The sequence below is a fragment of the Megalops cyprinoides genome, chromosome 9 (assembly GCF_013368585.1).
Source record: "Megalops cyprinoides isolate fMegCyp1 chromosome 9, fMegCyp1.pri, whole genome shotgun sequence".
In the NCBI taxonomy this organism is placed as follows: domain Eukaryota; kingdom Metazoa; phylum Chordata; class Actinopteri; order Elopiformes; family Megalopidae; genus Megalops; species Megalops cyprinoides.
The window spans coordinates 4,210,303-4,227,790 of NC_050591.1; the positions used below are offsets into that span (position 1 = coordinate 4,210,303).

General features: G+C 44.2%; 1 protein-coding gene across 1 annotated transcript in view; it reads right to left on the reverse strand.

The window, feature by feature from the left end:
- Positions 1 to 17,488, reverse strand: part of LOC118782798 (seizure protein 6 homolog) — a 202,396-nt gene that overhangs the window by 12,425 nt on the left and 172,483 nt on the right. Inside the window, exons 10-12 of the mRNA XM_036536360.1 lie at positions 7,821 to 8,017; positions 4,852 to 5,046; positions 2,717 to 2,908 (exon numbers count right to left, since the gene is read on the reverse strand). Of these exons, the coding sequence (XP_036392253.1) occupies positions 2,717 to 2,908; positions 4,852 to 5,046; positions 7,821 to 8,017 (584 nt within the window). The remainder of the gene's footprint in view (positions 1 to 2,716; positions 2,909 to 4,851; positions 5,047 to 7,820; positions 8,018 to 17,488) is intronic.

The window sequence follows — 17,488 nt, forward strand, 5'->3', positions numbered from 1 at the left end:
CCCCTTTTCGTCTTGTCCTGTCTCACAGTAACCTTCTCACGACTGATTCATTAGTGCATTTTATGTTGTTTGTTTAGATATTCAAGTTTATTTTGTTTAGTTTCATCAGTGTTTGTCTACATTGTGTTGATAAACTTGTCTTATTAATTAAAACGTTGTTTCGTCTGAACTGGGCTCTAATAGGCTTAAAAGACCTCATTTTATTAAATATTATGTTCGCTGAGGAATGTTAACTATCCTCGACAAATGGCTGGTGCTTCTGTGGGGATAAGCATGTCCCCTACATAATTGGCACTCCGTGTGAGGAAGACTAACATCCCCTACACAAAGAGCGAAGAAAAACTTCCAAAGAGATACAAGCTGAACTCCAAGGTCAAGGTACATCAGTGTCTGATCACGCCATGTCCTTTGGACAGATGAGACAAAACTGGAGCTTTTTGGCAAGTCACATCAGCTCTATGTTCACAGACGAGAAAATGAAGCTTTCAAAGAAAAGAACACCATACCTACTGTGAAACATGGAGGAGGCTCGGTTATGTTTTGGGGCTGCTTTGCTGTGTCTGGCACGGGGTGCCTTGAGTCTGTGCAGGGCACAATGAAATCTCAAGACTATCGAGGCATTCTGGAGCGAAACGTACTGCCCAGCGTCAGAAAGCTCTGTCTCAGTCACAGGTCATGGGTCCTCCAACAGGATAATGACCCAAAACAAGCAGCTAAAAGTACCCAAGAATGGCTAAGAACAAAACATTGGACTATTCTGAAGTGGCCTTCTATGAGCGCTGATATGAATCCTATCAAACATCTATGGAAATAGTTGAAACATGCAGTCTGGAGAAGGCACCCTTCAAACCTGAGACAGCTGGAGCAGTTTGCTCAGGAAGAGTGGGCCAAACTAACTGTTGACAGGTGCAGAAGTCTCACTGAGAGCAACAGAAATCGCTTGTTTGCAGTGATTGCCTCCAAAGGTTGTGCAACAAAATATTAGGTTAAGGGTCCCATCATTTTTGTCCACGTCATTTTCATTTGTTTTATTATTTAAAAATCTGTTGAATCAAAAAAGTCTGATTTTTATTAAACAAGGAATAAACAATGACTTATGTCAATTACTTTTGTCAGTTTCAAGTTATTTCAGAGAAAATTGTGGGTTCTTCTTTTTTCGTGGAGGGGTACCAACAAATTTGTCCATGTCTGTATATATACACACACACACACACACACACACACACACACACACACAGACTTTCATTGTTTATTTAACAAAAGTGGTAAATGTAACAAAAACTCAGATTTAATGTGTGCATATGCACAAAAGAATATGTGAACCCCTTCAGTTAATAGCTTGTGGCACCTCCATTAGCAGAAATAACTTCAAAAACTTCGAACTTCATGAACATCCCTACTAATTACTCTCTGCTTTGAGGGATTTTTGCCTACTCCTCCTTACAGCAATTGAGTGAGATTTGAAGGGTGTTTGGCATGAACTGCCTGCTTCAGGTCCTGCCACAGCATTTCAATTGAATTTAGGTCAGGACTTTGACTTGACTGATAGAAAACACAAATCTCCTGTCTCCTGAGTCATTCTTTGGTAGATTTGCTTGAATGCTTTGGTCATTGTCTTTTTGGAATGTCCGTGTTCGGCCCAGTTTTAGCTCCTTAACTGATGGCATGAGGTTCTGTTCAAGAACCTCCTGGTATACATCAGAATTCATGGTTCCCTTAATGATTTGGAGTTGTCCAGGTCCAGATGAGGAAAAACAGCCCCAGATCCTGAAATTTCCACCACCACGCTTGATTGTTGGGATAAGGTTCTTTCAGTAGTAGGCAGTGTTGGATTTTCACCAGACTTTCGCCAGTTTTTTTTTTCCCTAGAGTGTTCGTGTTAGTTGTGGTGTATTTCTATTCCACCACAGCTGGCACATGGCTATTGTCTGAGATGGGGTGTCATTGCTCACTTATCCAGCAGATGGCAGTGTTTTGTTATGTCTAAGCACTCCAAAGGCAGTCTAAATAGTGTCAGACTCAAATACCTTACTTTGCAGTGTGATACAGTGTGTCTGTGTGTGCAATTCTGTGTGTGGGTGTGAGCATGTGTGCGTGTGTGTGTGTGTGTGTGTGTATGCATGGTTGAGTCTGTAAGTGAACATATGAGTGTGCTCATGTGAGTGTGTGCATATGTGAGTAGAATGAACTCCCCACAGGGGTTAGGACAGCGGAATCACTGGTAATCTTCCAGCACAGACTGAAGATCCACCTCTTCAGTCTGAATCTTGGTTCCACTTCTATCCCCACCCCCTATCACAGCTACTTCTTGCATTTGATGTTAATTTTATGTGTAGTATTACGATGTATTATAATTTGTGTTCTCGGGACTGTTGTATCGTCATATACTTGGCTTTTGTCAAAGTTAACTTATGGTAGGGCTTGAACACACTCACTGGTGTGGGAGTGTAGTGAGCCTGGTCTGACACTGTTGCTCTTTTAAATTGAATGGATGCTTATGTTCTATTGTGATGGAAGTCGCTCTGGATATGAGCATCTGCTAAATGCATGTAATGTAATGTAATGTGTATGAGTGTGAGTGTGTGACCATACATGTGAGTATGTGTCTGTGTGCGTGTATGCAGGTGTGTGTGAGCATATATATATATATGTGTGTGTGTGTGTGTGTGTGTGTGTGTGTGTGTGTGTGTCTGTACGTGAGATGGACAGTACTCACGGACACACTTGGGTGGTCTCTCCGTCCACCTGGGTCCAGAGGCATCTCGGTTGTAGCAGGTCAGCAGGCTGTTGCCAGACAGCGCATAGCCCTTGTTACAGATGTACTGCACCGTGGAGCCAACCGTGAGCCGAGGTCCAGACATCACCCTGCGGCTGTGTTCCACCACCCCGGGGTCAGTGCACAATATCACTGCCCACACACACACCAGGAAACACACACCGAGAACCACACATTAACCACTACATTACATGCAACCAGGATGTACTGTCGCAGTCATATCAACCTTTCTAACATACACAGGACACACTGCCTCAACAATCATTAACCTCAAAACATGCATACCATTTTCACTCATTAATCAATACTAGTCAGCATACAGAAATGGGCTCAGTAATCTAAGGTTCTCAAAACATAAAGTAATTTTGACTAATTGATAATGATTTCCAACATATGCATAATTCTGGCTCATTAATCGATATTTCTCTATCCCCACGCGTGTAACATTGGCAGTGTAATCAATACTTTTCAACAGAACACATTCACACATAACACTGCTCATTAATCAGTGCTTATCAACACATCCACAGCTGGTCCTCTCTCATGGCTGTCCTACATTACTGTACATCTGTTTCCATGCAGTTCTGTTTCTCTATGCAATAGCTCTGTCCCTATGATTGATGATCGTTATTACTGGTAACTGCACTGTCAGTGAGGGGTGAAAACTCCTCTTTCTCCTTTTCAGCTGGTAATGATATGTTTTGCCTCAGATTTTGCATTTGAAAAGGCATAGTTATTACTTAGTGCACACTAGTATGGATTTATGGAATGCAGTCCGTGGGTATAAGGAAGAGGAATTTATACTAATACGGGAAAGTACTGGTAGTTATTTATATTGCCTGCAGTACTTCTTTAAAACAGTCTGTTTTTTAAACTTTCTGAAGCTGCGACATGCTCCATCACACTGCGATAAATTAGTATCCTAGTTGCAGTGCCTTGGTTTACCACCGGACGGTGCCTGTGCCATTTTGCATCGTTTGTGGGGAGACAGAGGCCACATTTTCACCACTGTAATAAGCTTAGCCCCAGTGATTTACAGTTTTCAGTTAAGGATTTGAGTTTAAATGTCATTCAGTGCTCATTACACACAACATGAGTATTGTTTTGACATAAATTACTTTAGCATAGTTATAAAACACAGCAATGAAAAAGACACAAGTATGCCCTTGTAGTCTGAAATGGTCACTACTGCCCATACTATGAAAGAAGAGCTGCAATCCTGAATGTGGCCATGTGGCAGCAGTAACTATCACCACTGTTCATACTGTGACAGAAGTGATGCAATCCTGTAGCAGGCCAGGTGGGTGCAGTAGCAGGGGGTCAAACATGAGGACAGCCGGAGTCATTTAATGCACGACTGATCTCAGAGCTTGTGGGAACAGGACTGCAGTAGCTGTACCGTAGTAATGATGGTGTGGTGAATGTGGGAGACGCAGGTGTGAGTTTGTACAGGTGACAGGTTCAGCAGCACAACTGTACCACTGCTGGACTCGTAAGAGGAGAATCCCCCCTCAGTTGTAAGTGTGCAAGGTATCATCACATCCCATCGTAGAATCAACCATATGCAGAATAGACATCACTCAGCCATCTCTCCCACAATGCACTGCTCTATGAATCTTTCACACAGTGACCCACTGCAAGAATCCCACAATCCCCCACACTACAACAGTTAGCTGGGCTAGGGGCATGCTATACCAGTGACAGGCCCTAGGTGGCACCCTGCAAATATATACATCTGAGGAGGTGTAAGTTTTGCCCCTCCACACCGCTGTAACTCTCCATCCAACAGGTATAACTGCCTACATTATCGCTGAGTCAGCCCTCAGAGAGGATCAGAGAGAGTGCTCTAGCCACAGCTATTACCTGCACTGCCATTACAGTTTTACTTGCAGGAGAGCAGGTGGTGGGCTAAAGGCCCTGGGGTGGGGGGTGGGGGGTGACATGAAACTGGGGCGTGTGTGTGTGTGTGTGTGTGTGTGTGTGTGTGTGTGTGTGTGTGTGTGTGAGTGTGTGTGTGTGTGTGTGTGCGTGCGTGAGTGGGTGTGTGTTTGTGCATGTGTGAGTGTGTGTCTCACCTCTCTCGCAGGTGGGCAGGTCCCCACTCCAGGTGAGATCCCATTGGCACATGAGAATCTCAGTGCCCACCACCTCGAACCCGGGGTAGCACTGGTAGGTGACCACCGTGCCATGGATGAGCTCGGGGTGCGATGTGCTCTTCCAGCCATTGGAGATCTCCGGGAGCTCGGGACACGTGTCGTTCCGAGGGACCTCTGGGGGAGGGGGGAGAGGAGTAGACAGAGACCTTTAAAATCCCTGTTTCATAAAAAAGTGTTTCCAACCCCCCAGAACTGTGATAAACAGCTACATACAGTGCTTCTGTGTGTTTTGCATTAGGAACAAAAATAATATTACAAAAAAAAACACAAAAAGGAGAAGAAAGAGAGAGGGGGCAGTAACAGGAAAAGACAGAAGGAGAAAGAGAGATGAGGGAAGAGAGAGAGAAATGGAGGGGAAGAAGAGAGAGATGGAGAGGGAGGAAGACAAATTAAGGAGAAAGAGGGATGGGGGACATTGGGGAACAAGAGTGTTGGACGAAAAGAGCGATTCGAGATAGAGAGATGGAAAGAGAGAGAAAGAGAAATGGAGGAGGGGACCAAGAGAGAGGGAGAGAGAGACTGGGGAGCAAGAGGGATGGGAGGGAAGAGAGAAAGAGAAATGGGGGAAGACAGGGAGGTGAGAGAGAAGAGAAGGAAGAGGTACTTGGGCCAGTGGTAACCCTGGAGATGACAGGATGAGGCACTATGGCTTTGGCAGATGTACCCCACTGGTAGAGAAAACATAGTAACACCATAGTGTTCAACGCAGCTCACCAATACTACAACACCTCAAAACACAGAAGGACAATGTGACAACTGCAGAGCAGCATCTCAGTACACACTCCTGACCAAAACGTGACCACACAGTGCGGTTTGTGCCAAGTACAAGGCACAGGGGGCAGAGGGCATGGATCTCACAAACTCTGCTAATGCGGGCAGCCATGGGGGCGGGGTGATCTTGTACACTCCCCTGACAGGTCAATTCCTGTGCACCTGCACAGCTGAGCTGTGGGCGTCACAAGCAACACTGCAAACTGAGGCCTTCTCTCCGCCCTCAGCCATCTGCATTCTGCTGGTATTAGTCCCTCTCTCTCCCCCTCTCTGTCTTTGCACAGAATTCATTCCATTCTATCAGATATTTTTCCATTTTTAATGGACTGGCACTGGTGCTGGGCTGATGGAATGTTGTTGGTCCAGAGAAAGGCCCCCACTTCACACACACCCCCCCCCCCCCCCCCCCCCACATACAGATACAGACAGACAGACAGACACACACACGCTCTCCAACCACTCCCTGGTACTGACGCAGTCAGTCAGGCCACTGTTCTGTAATGGATTGATTACAGGTGTAAGACGAGGGTAATCTCAGAGTGGTGCTCAGTGCCATGTCTGCAACAACTGGATAATTAAAATGCTCCACTTTTAATCGGGGCATTCAACAACATTTTACAAAGCCCAGCACTCCATTATAATGCTCAGCCTGAGCTACAGCTAACATGCATTAACAAGCCCATGGACACATACGCTCACACACAAACACACACACAGGCCTCTTTTCCACCAACGCGAACTATGTGCTAGTTCGGGGCTGGTACTAGTGCCAGTTCGGAGTTGCTTCAACTTGCTAACCTTCTAAGAATCGGTTTGCTTTTCCACGGGCTAGAGAGCCACCATAGAGCCACGTCATTGCATCACTGTATACGTCTCCGCTTTCCTGCTAGCGCCAACTTAGCAGTGGTGGCTGGTGAGCTGGAAACAGGGGAAGCCCAAACACTACCTTTAAACACCCCAAACACTACCAAACACTACCTATCATTACTTTCAAACTGTTTCCCTTTATCCTCCTTGATTAACAACAAAACAAATAATTCACAGAATAATCGACACCAATCGCGTAAATAGAATACATGATTATGATCGCGAAACAGCGCAGATTGTCTGTAGTTTGTGCGCTTGCGAAAGCTACAACGTGAGATTGTTTAATTAACAAGGATATTATTTATCAATTTAAATTTATGTAAAATGCTCATGACACACCAAAGCTTTTGTGAGGTCTGTGTTCTAAACGTTATTGTTCATTGCACTCAACCTAACCTAAAAGCTTATTTTCAAAAATTTAAATCACTTTAACTAAATTTAGCTCCGTTCTGTAATTTGAATTTTGTAACACAAGAAAGCTATAATGTGACACATTTAGGAGAAAGCTTTGGGATTACTTGCCACTTAATTATTCAAATTGGCATCCTTGTTAATAAAACAATCTCATGCTGTAGTTTTCGCAATAGCATACAAATTTCAGACAATCTGCGGTGTTTCGACAACAAACAACAAGCAACAAACAACAAAAAAAAACAAGAGAACAGTGCTTTAAAAAACAAACTTGTCCACTACATTTTATACGATGTTAGCCTTTTGTGAAGCCAAATGTTAAATGACATTGGTAGGTGAGTCAATGGCAATGTTAGAAAGTAGCATGCTAACGTTAGCTACTGCTACAAAGGTTACCAAGGTTGGTAAGCTAACATTACCCAAGCAAGCATAGCTACAAATTTCTCACATCATCATACGAACATCGAACGTAACATTGATGTGAGAAATTAGTAGCTCGCTAAACAGCTAAGAAATACATAGCTGGCTGGCAAAAAGGCGAAACATCTGAAAAATAAAACTCTGGTTTTTCTTCTTCTTCTTCTTTTTAGGCAGACTAGACGCTACACTAGCTCTGATTTTTTTAAAAATGGCAGTTACAAAGTTTTAGTTGGTCTTATTGGTCACAATAATCCTGCCCCCAGCCCCTGAGGTAGCGGTTCTTTGTTCTAGACCAGCAAAATGTTAGTGCCGCTCTCGAACCAGTTTTCCTGGCCGAGAGCCTGTTCTTTGGCTGTCAACACACAGATAACTGGTTCAAGATTACTGTCTTGGTGGAAAAGGGGCAACAGACAGCCTACCGAAGAAGTGCACAACGAAGCCATTGTGGTAGCCGTAGACATTGGTGGCAGGGTCAGACTGGAACTGGATGGTGACGTCCGCTGAGGAGGTGTAGAGCTTGAAGCGTGGCCGTGAGCCACTGTACTGGCCCAGCATCTTGGCTGTCAAGTCGTCACCATCGTAGAAGGTCAAGAGGTCGTTCTTTCCCACGTTAAGGCTGGACGCCGAGGCACAGACAGATAGATAGATGAACAGACAGACAGAGATTACACCTCTTGCACGACGGGCTGGTTAGAGAGCCCTGCTGTTCTGCTCCTTCTCTGTGGCTCAGCCCCTGGGGATCTGAGTGCAGAGGAAGGAGAGAGACATACTCTGTTCCTCTGTCTTTCACTAGGCCATGGGATCATATCACATCTGAGCAGATCACATAGCCTGGGAATCAATAATGATTGTAATAATAATAATTATAAAATGAGATAGGAATGAATAGGCCCTTTTCCAAACACACATACACACACCCACATAACCACACACCTCAAACCATACAAACATGCACACACATGACCAAACCCACACAAACATACACACACCCATGCACACACACACAGCTACCACTCAATAAGACAGCTATGGATGTAAACAGCAGGCCCTTGTCCTGGTTCCCATTGTATGTGTGATTCTGAAAGTGCAGAAAACCAATGACTTTCCACACAAAGCACCATGTATGTCTGAGTGTGGCAGCCACACGTAAATGTCCCTCAGCACTCTCTAAGGGCTCTCTCTCTCCCACACAAGCCTTCACCCTGCTACCGGAGCCCGTGCAGAGGGGCATGTGACCACCTAGGACCTCCAACACAACCAGAGCACTGTGTCAGCTGCACCACCAGAACAAGGGTTTATAACTCAGTAAAGCTCCAGTAAAGCATTCATAAATTAATTCAGTTCTGTGGGCCCCTAAAGCTGGCTTCCTCAAATCCTAATGCACCATTTCCTGCTTTCTTCCTGTAATCCTAATGCAGTTTTCTCAATGAAAACCACATACTACAAAGAGAGGAGGATGACAGAGCCTTGTATGTGCAGTGTGTGTGTGTGCGTGTGTGTGTGTGTGTGCGTGCGCGTGTGTGTGCGCGCGTGCGCGTGCATGTGTGTGTGGAAGGAGGGAAGTATTTTAAGCATCAATCCACAGAGAGTACAATGGGCAGAGATGTTATAAGCATGCTGGGATTCCCCAGAAAAAAAGCTCAGGAAATTTGCCATCAAAACACAGGAAGAGAGTCAGTTTTTAAGTCAAAATTATGTTCTTCTTTAAACAAACTTCTGTCTCTTTTTAGCCTATACCACAGATGGAAAATTCTAGTCGTTCATCTGAGCAGGGAGGAAAATGAATCTGAATCTTGTTTAGGTTTGGTTGGGAAAAACACTGAATAATTGATCATTAATTTACTGTTCCCCCAAACTTTGCTCATGAATATGTAATTTGGGAAATGTCAGCTTCATCTTGTTTTAAAAACAGGACTGGCGAGCAAGAACCTGTGACCCAGATTCTGGGTTTTATGCTGTTAATGCGAGAATGAGAAGATATGGACATGGCTACTCACAAGACTGCCCCTAGGGGTCAGAGCTGACAATGATATCTCTTTTCTAATTCAGACCCATAGAGTATGGCCAAATATCTCTGCCAGAGGTTTCCCCTTCATCTGTGAAACACAGGATGCTCAATGATAAATCAGTTTCCTTCAAATCCCTTGATAAGCTGGCAACACGCTTTCCAATCAGAAAAGAGTCAATTTACTCTTAAAAATGATATTTAATATTTAATCATAATATGTTGTATATATTATTTAAATATTTTCAGATCTTGCAGTTGCATCTCTGTGTTGCATGCTGCAGTGCGTTGGCACAAATGTAAATAACTTGTTATAACTTTTATTGGTTGATTTATTAACTGATACTATAACCCGAAGTCTCTGTTCTTCCTCGCTCCAGCAGAGGGGGGCGCTGGTTGGGAAGAGCTGAGAGATGACTGCAGTGGGCTTTCCTGTCTGTTGTGGTGTGGCACAGGATCAATTTTACCGTATTTACACAATCCTTCTGCAATTAACCCAAACTAAATAAACCCGTTCTGTCTAAAAATCAAATCTAAAAATTTCAGCTACCACTTCCTTTCCGTGTCAGCTGTTCATGGCATCCCTCTTCCACCCCACTTTTGTCCTTGTTTATGATGTCCAAACAAGGAGTCAAACTCGAGCCTCATGGTCAGATGTTATCCTTTCATCAGACTCCAAGCAAAAGTTTAATACCTCTGGACCATGAAGCCATCTTCCCGAGCACACACCTAAACAACCATCGATCTACTGGAAGTATATGCTAACTCACGAATGAACATTACTGAAAACACTTAATCTTCTTATTCACTAACGTATTGACTTATTGAAGGCTGAGTGAATGATGGAAGCTAGTTTAGGGAAAAATGGTTTTGATACTGAGCTGTTGCTTCCGGTTGACAGAAATGAAAGAGACTGGACGCCTGTAAAGGGAGTCTGCTTTTTAACTAATCAGTGCCTACACGCAATGAAATAGCAGACCTCCTCGCTGCAGTTTCAGCGGACGGCATATTCGGCCAGTCATTAATATGTTCTCTTCAGCTGCCTTTTTCCCAGACTATAACAGCCAGATTCTTATTTGGAGTGTGAAAGCAGTCAGAGAGTCAGAATACGATGTAATAAGACATTAGTAACCCTAGCGAGGTCTAATATAACCAAGAGTAATATTAAGCAACAGAGACCTTCTAGAATGATCAGGACATTTTTGGATCACATATGTGTCTCTATATTAGGGGCAGGTGGGCCCGGCCCCACCACAGTGGCGGTATTGAGTTCTTTTATTGAGTTTCTTATCTCTCAGGCACAGCAGCTCAATGAATAAAATTCATCTTGATTCATTCACTTGATTCATGATTCATGATCAAAATTCATTTTGAATAACTCAACTTTTGAAAGATATTATCTGTAATGGGTGGCAGTGTAGCATAGTGGTTAAGGAGCAGGACTTGTAACCGAAAGGTTGCCGGTTCGATCCCCGCTGGGACACTGCTGCTGTACCCTTGGGCAAGGTTCTTAACCCACAGTTGCCTCAGTAAATATCCAGCTGTATAAATGGATAACATTGTAAAGAACTGTAACCTATGTAAGTTGCTTTGGATAAAAGCGTCTGCCAAATGTAAATATCTCTTTTAAAATGCACTAAAAATTGTTTGTGCAATGTACTGTACCCTAAGGCACTTGATGCTGGCAAGAATCTGTCAGTGGGGCCGGCCCCACAGCCCATGGCCCTGACAGTATGACAGGGAACCCCTTCTGTGCATGTCATAACGGATTTTCTATGTTAGCCTGTGGGGCCCGATTGTCTCGGCCCTTGCCATGTTATCAATTGAAAATGAATACATTAATGCACTGACGGACTTCAGCAGCAAGGTTATTGAAATGTTTGCACACATGAAAGACCGATTTTCAAGTAGTGAGGTGAGTCAATAATTGTTGCGCTTTATGGCTGTGTGCTCAGCTTGAATAGTGTTGGCTATCTATCGCATTAGCCTCCCTGTTTGGTAATGCATGATTTACGGTTTTACATGGATTGGCCTCCCTGTTTGGTAAATAAAGATTTATGGTATTACATGCATAAAACATTGTAGGCTACACAAGATTAATAGGTAAATAAGTAAGCAATATTACTTTAAACTTGTACACAAAATTAATATGTTTGTTGTCTATAGTATGTCCATCGCATTTTAAAGAAATTTCAGGAGTTTAACAGCCTACGAGTAAGGTCAACGATTGCACTGCGAAAGAGATTGTTTGGCGATGTACAATATGTGGCCAAGGTCCTGAAAAAGCTGAGCTGGGATTCCAAGCGGAATATCAGCTGCACAGGGGCTAGAGCAAGTGACGCAGTACAAGGAGTATGTGGAATAGGCCCATCTGTCCTCCCCCAGTAAACTACTTTCTTGTATTTTGCAGGTGAGCAGCTAGGCGTGATAGTGTGTTATAAGGGTTTCATCACTGTGTCAAACTAGCAAGGTTGAGGCTCACAGTCGTCACTGATAGGCTTGAAGCTAATTGGTGCCCCACCAGAATTTCTATGCCAAAAACGCCACTGCGCACCAATTCTGTTTAATTACTGTTTGAAACTATTTTTGCATTTTCGATTCGAAAAAGAACTTCAGCATCGTCTGGAGGTGCCCTCCAAGCATGCTTGTGTGAGATGTGTAAATGTAAATGCCTGTCTGCTGCTCAGAAGAGCCGCAGTCCTTAATAAGCATGTGCTTGTGCAGTTTATTTTGAGAAACGAACTCCAACCACACAAAAAGATAACCTATTATGGAGACAAGATCGAGAAATTCTGTCAGCTTGAGAGGCAGTGGTTTTCGTGATAAAGTTAAACGAGCCTTTGCGGAGTTATGTGGCGTGTCTGCCGCGAAAATCAATCATGTTTTCCATTTGGCAGCGGTAATTTAATTTTGCGCAATCAAAAAAAAAAGGGTTCAGTATGACTTGGCTTGTGTCATGAGGCTGCCTTCTCGAGCCTTCAAAATGCATTAACCTTTAAAAACGGCATATTTGGGCGGGCGGTTTCCCTTCCCAGAGCGAGAGCAGGGTCTGGAAAAAATGACATTTATTCAAGAGGGGGAAAAAGAAGAAAAATAAATGAGAAAATATCCTGCTTTCTTCTAGGATGTTTCAGCACAAAAAAAAGCTAGACTAAGCACTTCTCCACACACTCGAGGGCAGGAACAACACTGGTAAGGGTCTGGGTATTCATCAAGGAGGAAAACTTACTACCTGTTTGTCCAAGCACTCCTGGGAGACAGCACATTCCCCCCCAAAAAGAGACGTGTTTAGGAACAATCCCCTAGTACCCATCAATCATCTGTCATCCCAAAGCCAGACTGCATTTGCATGGCTGAGCGCACGTGACTCCTCTGGGGTTTTCTGTGTTCTGAAGGATGGCTAACTGTTCCGCAATCAATTAGAAATGTCCCCCTCCTTTTAACATGCAGACAAATGTAACTGACAGATTCTAGCTCATAGCTCATCCTCTCTGCAGTTCACCATGCATTTCGGTATTTGAGTGTAAAAGAAGCAGAGAAGATTCCGCATTCAGTGGAGTGCGTTACGTATTGACCAAATGAACGCCATGTTGAATATGCCAGCAATGGGTCACAAGGGTTAAACTCATCAGACTGGGAGGACAACATATATGGGCACCTAAAAGGACCCTGCGTTCAGTACATTTATACACCTTTTCTGGGGAGCAGTATTACGCACTGCGCAATGTAAACTTCTAACACACTCAACTGGCAGTGAGTGCTCTAACCACTGAGCTACTCAGGAGGCCCACACAGTACCACATCCTACAGGTCAATCTTTTTGTTTTGGGTCATTGCTATTTACTGCTACTCTGTATGTGTGTTGTGTAGTCATTCAGTCCATTCTGTGTGTTATGTGTGTAAAGTTATTGCTGTAACACACTGTGTGTGTGTGTGTGTGTGTGTGTGTGTGTGTGTGTGTGTGGAGTGTACTTTAGGAAGTGTACTGTAGCTGCTCAAACAACACTTCTGTTTGAGCAGCTACAGCTTTAATGGGAACAGTCACAGCTGAGTGCTTTTCACTGGACAGTGCTGGCTCTCCTCAATGATAGGCATTTTAATTTCATTTAAAATAGCATATTAGCAAGAGAGCTTTAAAACCAGAAGAAATTAGTTTAAACAAATGAAATGAAATTAGATTTTCTTTCTGCAGAGTTCTTTTTTCTCATCAATGACAAAATAAAATATTGGTGTTAAAGACAGCTGTGACATTGGGCAACCATGTGATTAGAGCGTGAGAGAGCAAGAGAGGGAGGACTTATCATTTATGATTTATGACAGTCTGCCTAAAATCTGCCGTCTTTCAATGCTGTGCAGATACTGTGCAGCCCCATACTGATATCTTCTGACATTCTGTGTAGACCCAAATGAACCCATTCTCCACAGCCTTCCAGCACAGCACACTCAATGGTACAGGGTAAGGGATATTCAAAGGTCTGTCCTGTACCTGTTCTCATAAAACCCCCTGCAAAAAAATCCAAGTTAAAAGCATACAATTATAGCAATATACAGTTTTAAGAAAGCAAATTAGTGTGGTGTCACAAGCCTGGCTCTATTTATGTCACAATACATATTTGGGTAGATTAGTTTCTGACATCTGCAGCAGCTCCAACCAGTTTGTAATTCACAAAGTACCCACAGGAGGGCGCCCCTGCCACAGAGTACCCACACCTGAGCAGTGAGGGAAGGTGAGCATTTCCCTGCCTGCTTTGTGGCTGTGGATGTTGTGGCGGGCAGAGCCTTGGCGCACCTGCAGGCATACCGGCTGTCACCTGTGAACCCCCCCTCATGACCTCCTCCCGCCACTACAGCAACTTTGCCGCAGTGTAATGAGCAGCTGACGAGCGCTTCCTGATTGTGTTAAATTAATTAATCAGCCGTCATTACTGCGCTATGTTCTCTTGTAATTGCCAGCGCAGGCTCAGTGATGGATGATTATGGAGGCGGGGGAGGGCCCTCCTTAACAGGGGACTAGAAGTGTTCTTAAATTGCAGTAATGAGCCGCCCTGGCGACCCCCCACAGCGCTGGCAGGCCAGGCGCATGCAGGTTGACCTGGAGAGCGGAAACCCCGCTCTGGAACAAGGGTGCTGACCCAGGATCCGTACACTCCAACCTTCATACTGAAGTGCAGGACAATGGTAGTACTTTCAGGTCCCCACACTCAAACTCAGAGCTCCTACGCTTGAAACTAACCCATAGCAGCAGGTCAAAAGGATGCAGGCAGGACCACAATCCCATCAGGCTCAGAGTCAATGGGCACGTCTGTGGCAGCTTCAGCTCTTTCTGCTGTTATACAAATTGGAGGGGGGCAGGAAGTCCCTATGGACTTGTCCCATGTGCCATTTGATTCGGTTGTTTAAAGATGAAAGAGGAGGGAGTTTTCACATAGCATGGAGGGGGTGGTGGAGGTGAAGACTGCATGAGGTCAGTTCCTTCTCCCCATTCAGGCTTGTTCTCTTCATCGGAGCGATTCATTACATTACAGAACATTATTGGCATTTAGCAGACGCTCTTATCCAGAGTGACTTACATCACTTAAAGTTTTTTACAATATTATTCATTTATACAGCTGGATATTTACTGAGGCAATTGTGGGATAAGTACCTTGCTCAAGGGTACTGCAGCAGTGCCCCAGCTGGGAATCAAATCGGCAATGTTTCAATTACAAGTCGTGCTCCTTAACCACTATGCTACACTGCTGCCATTTAATTCAGCAAATGAAGCCTCAAAAATAACAAAAGAAAAGTAAGGCTTGTTCAGTACCACATGCTTGCTGAGATACAAGGATGCATGGGACGGGGACGAGAGGGGGCGCAGTTTAATACTGTGCTCAAAATATTGGGGTTCCTAAATGAACTTTTCATCAGCCTTCAGAGAGCAGAGCAGGCCGCACTCTTATCAACGCTGTGGATGGCGGGTGGAATGCAGCCGCCTGAGAATGCTATATCTGCCCAAATCACCTCTCCCGCAAACCAATGGGAAATTAATTATGTTGACAGCTTTCTGCGCAAAAACACTGAGGGTGTCATTTATTATACAGGCGTATGACGTAAAGAAATTCTGTTTCATCTCCCTTCTTTTTTTCTTTTTTTATGGAGCAGGACTGGCCAGTGGTTCTCTACACCCCCCCCCCCCCCCCCTATTTGAAGTTGGGCCTGCTCTAACTTGCGATGTGGTCAGCACAACCAAACTGAGGGGAGAGCTCTCTGTGTCTGTGCTACGTCTGCTGTCAGGAGGATCTGTGATGCAGCTGCCAGTGGGATCAGCTGTACAGTAATACATAACAGTACAGGTCACTGTGACTTCCGATTCTCAGCTTGCCTCTAAGTGTGTGCCACACACCACAGCCATCGAACTGCACACACTCCAACATGCAACATGCGTTATGGCGTATGCAATAACAGTGTGAATCTGTAGACTGGCGTACATGAATACACACACATGAGAGAGAGAGAGAGAGAGAGAGAGGGAGGAGCAGCCAGCTCTGATCTTCAGCAAACAAATAAGGTGGTCTGGCAGTCACCTCACACTCAGAGTGAATGTGTGTGGAGTGACAGCAGCCAGAGGGGGTTGAGGGAAGTCATAGCCACTGGTCCTATTCAGTAATGCTTAATAAGGGAAACATTACAGTACTTTAAGGACTACAGGACAAACTAATATAACTAAGGCCAAGAGATGATAAAGATGAGTTTTTTGTGTGTGTGTATATGTACCTGTGCATGTGTGAGTGAGTCAGTGTGTGACTGTGTGTGTGCGTGTGTATATGTTTGTGTGTGAGAGTGAGATAGTGTGTGTGTGTATGTATGTATGAAAGTGTAAAAGTCTGCACATGTGTGAGAGAGACAGCGACAGTGAGGGAGATTCTTATTACTATTATACACATTATTGTTATAGATTATTGCAGCGCTACTTGCATCAGTATGTAATTTATTGCCACCATTCTTGTTACTGTGTCATATTACCCTGCTGTAACTCTGCTTTGGAAGGACTGTAAATTGCCTATTAAGAAATGATTTGAATACTGAATCTTGACTCTTGAGAGAGAAAGTGAGAATCAGAGAGAGTCACAGAGAAAGGAGTGGGGGGAGAGAAAGAGTAAATGAGAGTTGACAGAGAGATAGAAGGATAGAGAAAATATGAATGAAAGTGAGGAAAGAGTCTTCTTTGTCAACTGGTTTCCAGGCTTGCCAATTCAGCAACAGACGTGAATACACACCAGGCTCAGACCAGCTTTGCTAATGCGGTAAGTAGATCTTCAGTGTCAGAAACAGAGACAGATCCTGGGAACACACAGGCTCAATGGACACGGTACAGCCACGAGAAGCTGGATTAAAAGGCCACACCTGCTCATTGTGACACAGACATGCACTTTGAGAGGAAAACCTATGAAAAACACTACTATGAAAAAATGTAAAATCTTGATAAATGACAAGAAGATTTCAGTATCACTTGCCAAATTCCAAAAAAATGAACAATCAAAAATAGTCAGTTTGACTGTTGGAGTGGCAGATAGCACCACCGGCTGTGCAGTGCACAGCAGCCTGTCATAGCCTGAGGGACAGTGAACAGGCAGGTTCTACGGACAGAACACCACATCTGAAAACCTCAGTATGTCAACCTTAATTACCTTACCTTATGACCAGCATTCTTTTATGCTGCTGATCTCTACCATTCTACAGCATTAATTGATTATGGATTATTGAATTGATTAATTGGTAAGGGCTTGCTTGCTTTGACAGCACTTTCTGAGGTGTATCTGAATGGAGCTGAACTGAGAGAGACTAGGCAGTCTCTTCTCATCTCTGCTGTTTGGGGTGTCTCTCCCTGCTGCATGAGCCAGCTGTGATTGTGTCTGGGGGCTGGATGCTAACAGACAATTCAGCAGTCCTCCATGGTAACATACTCCCTACTGAGGACAAACCTCAGGGAGGATGGGACATAAAACACACTCAAACACACTCGCACACATGCACACACACATATACACACACATACACATACACACACTAGAGGTGTGAATCTTCACCGGTCTCACGATTCGA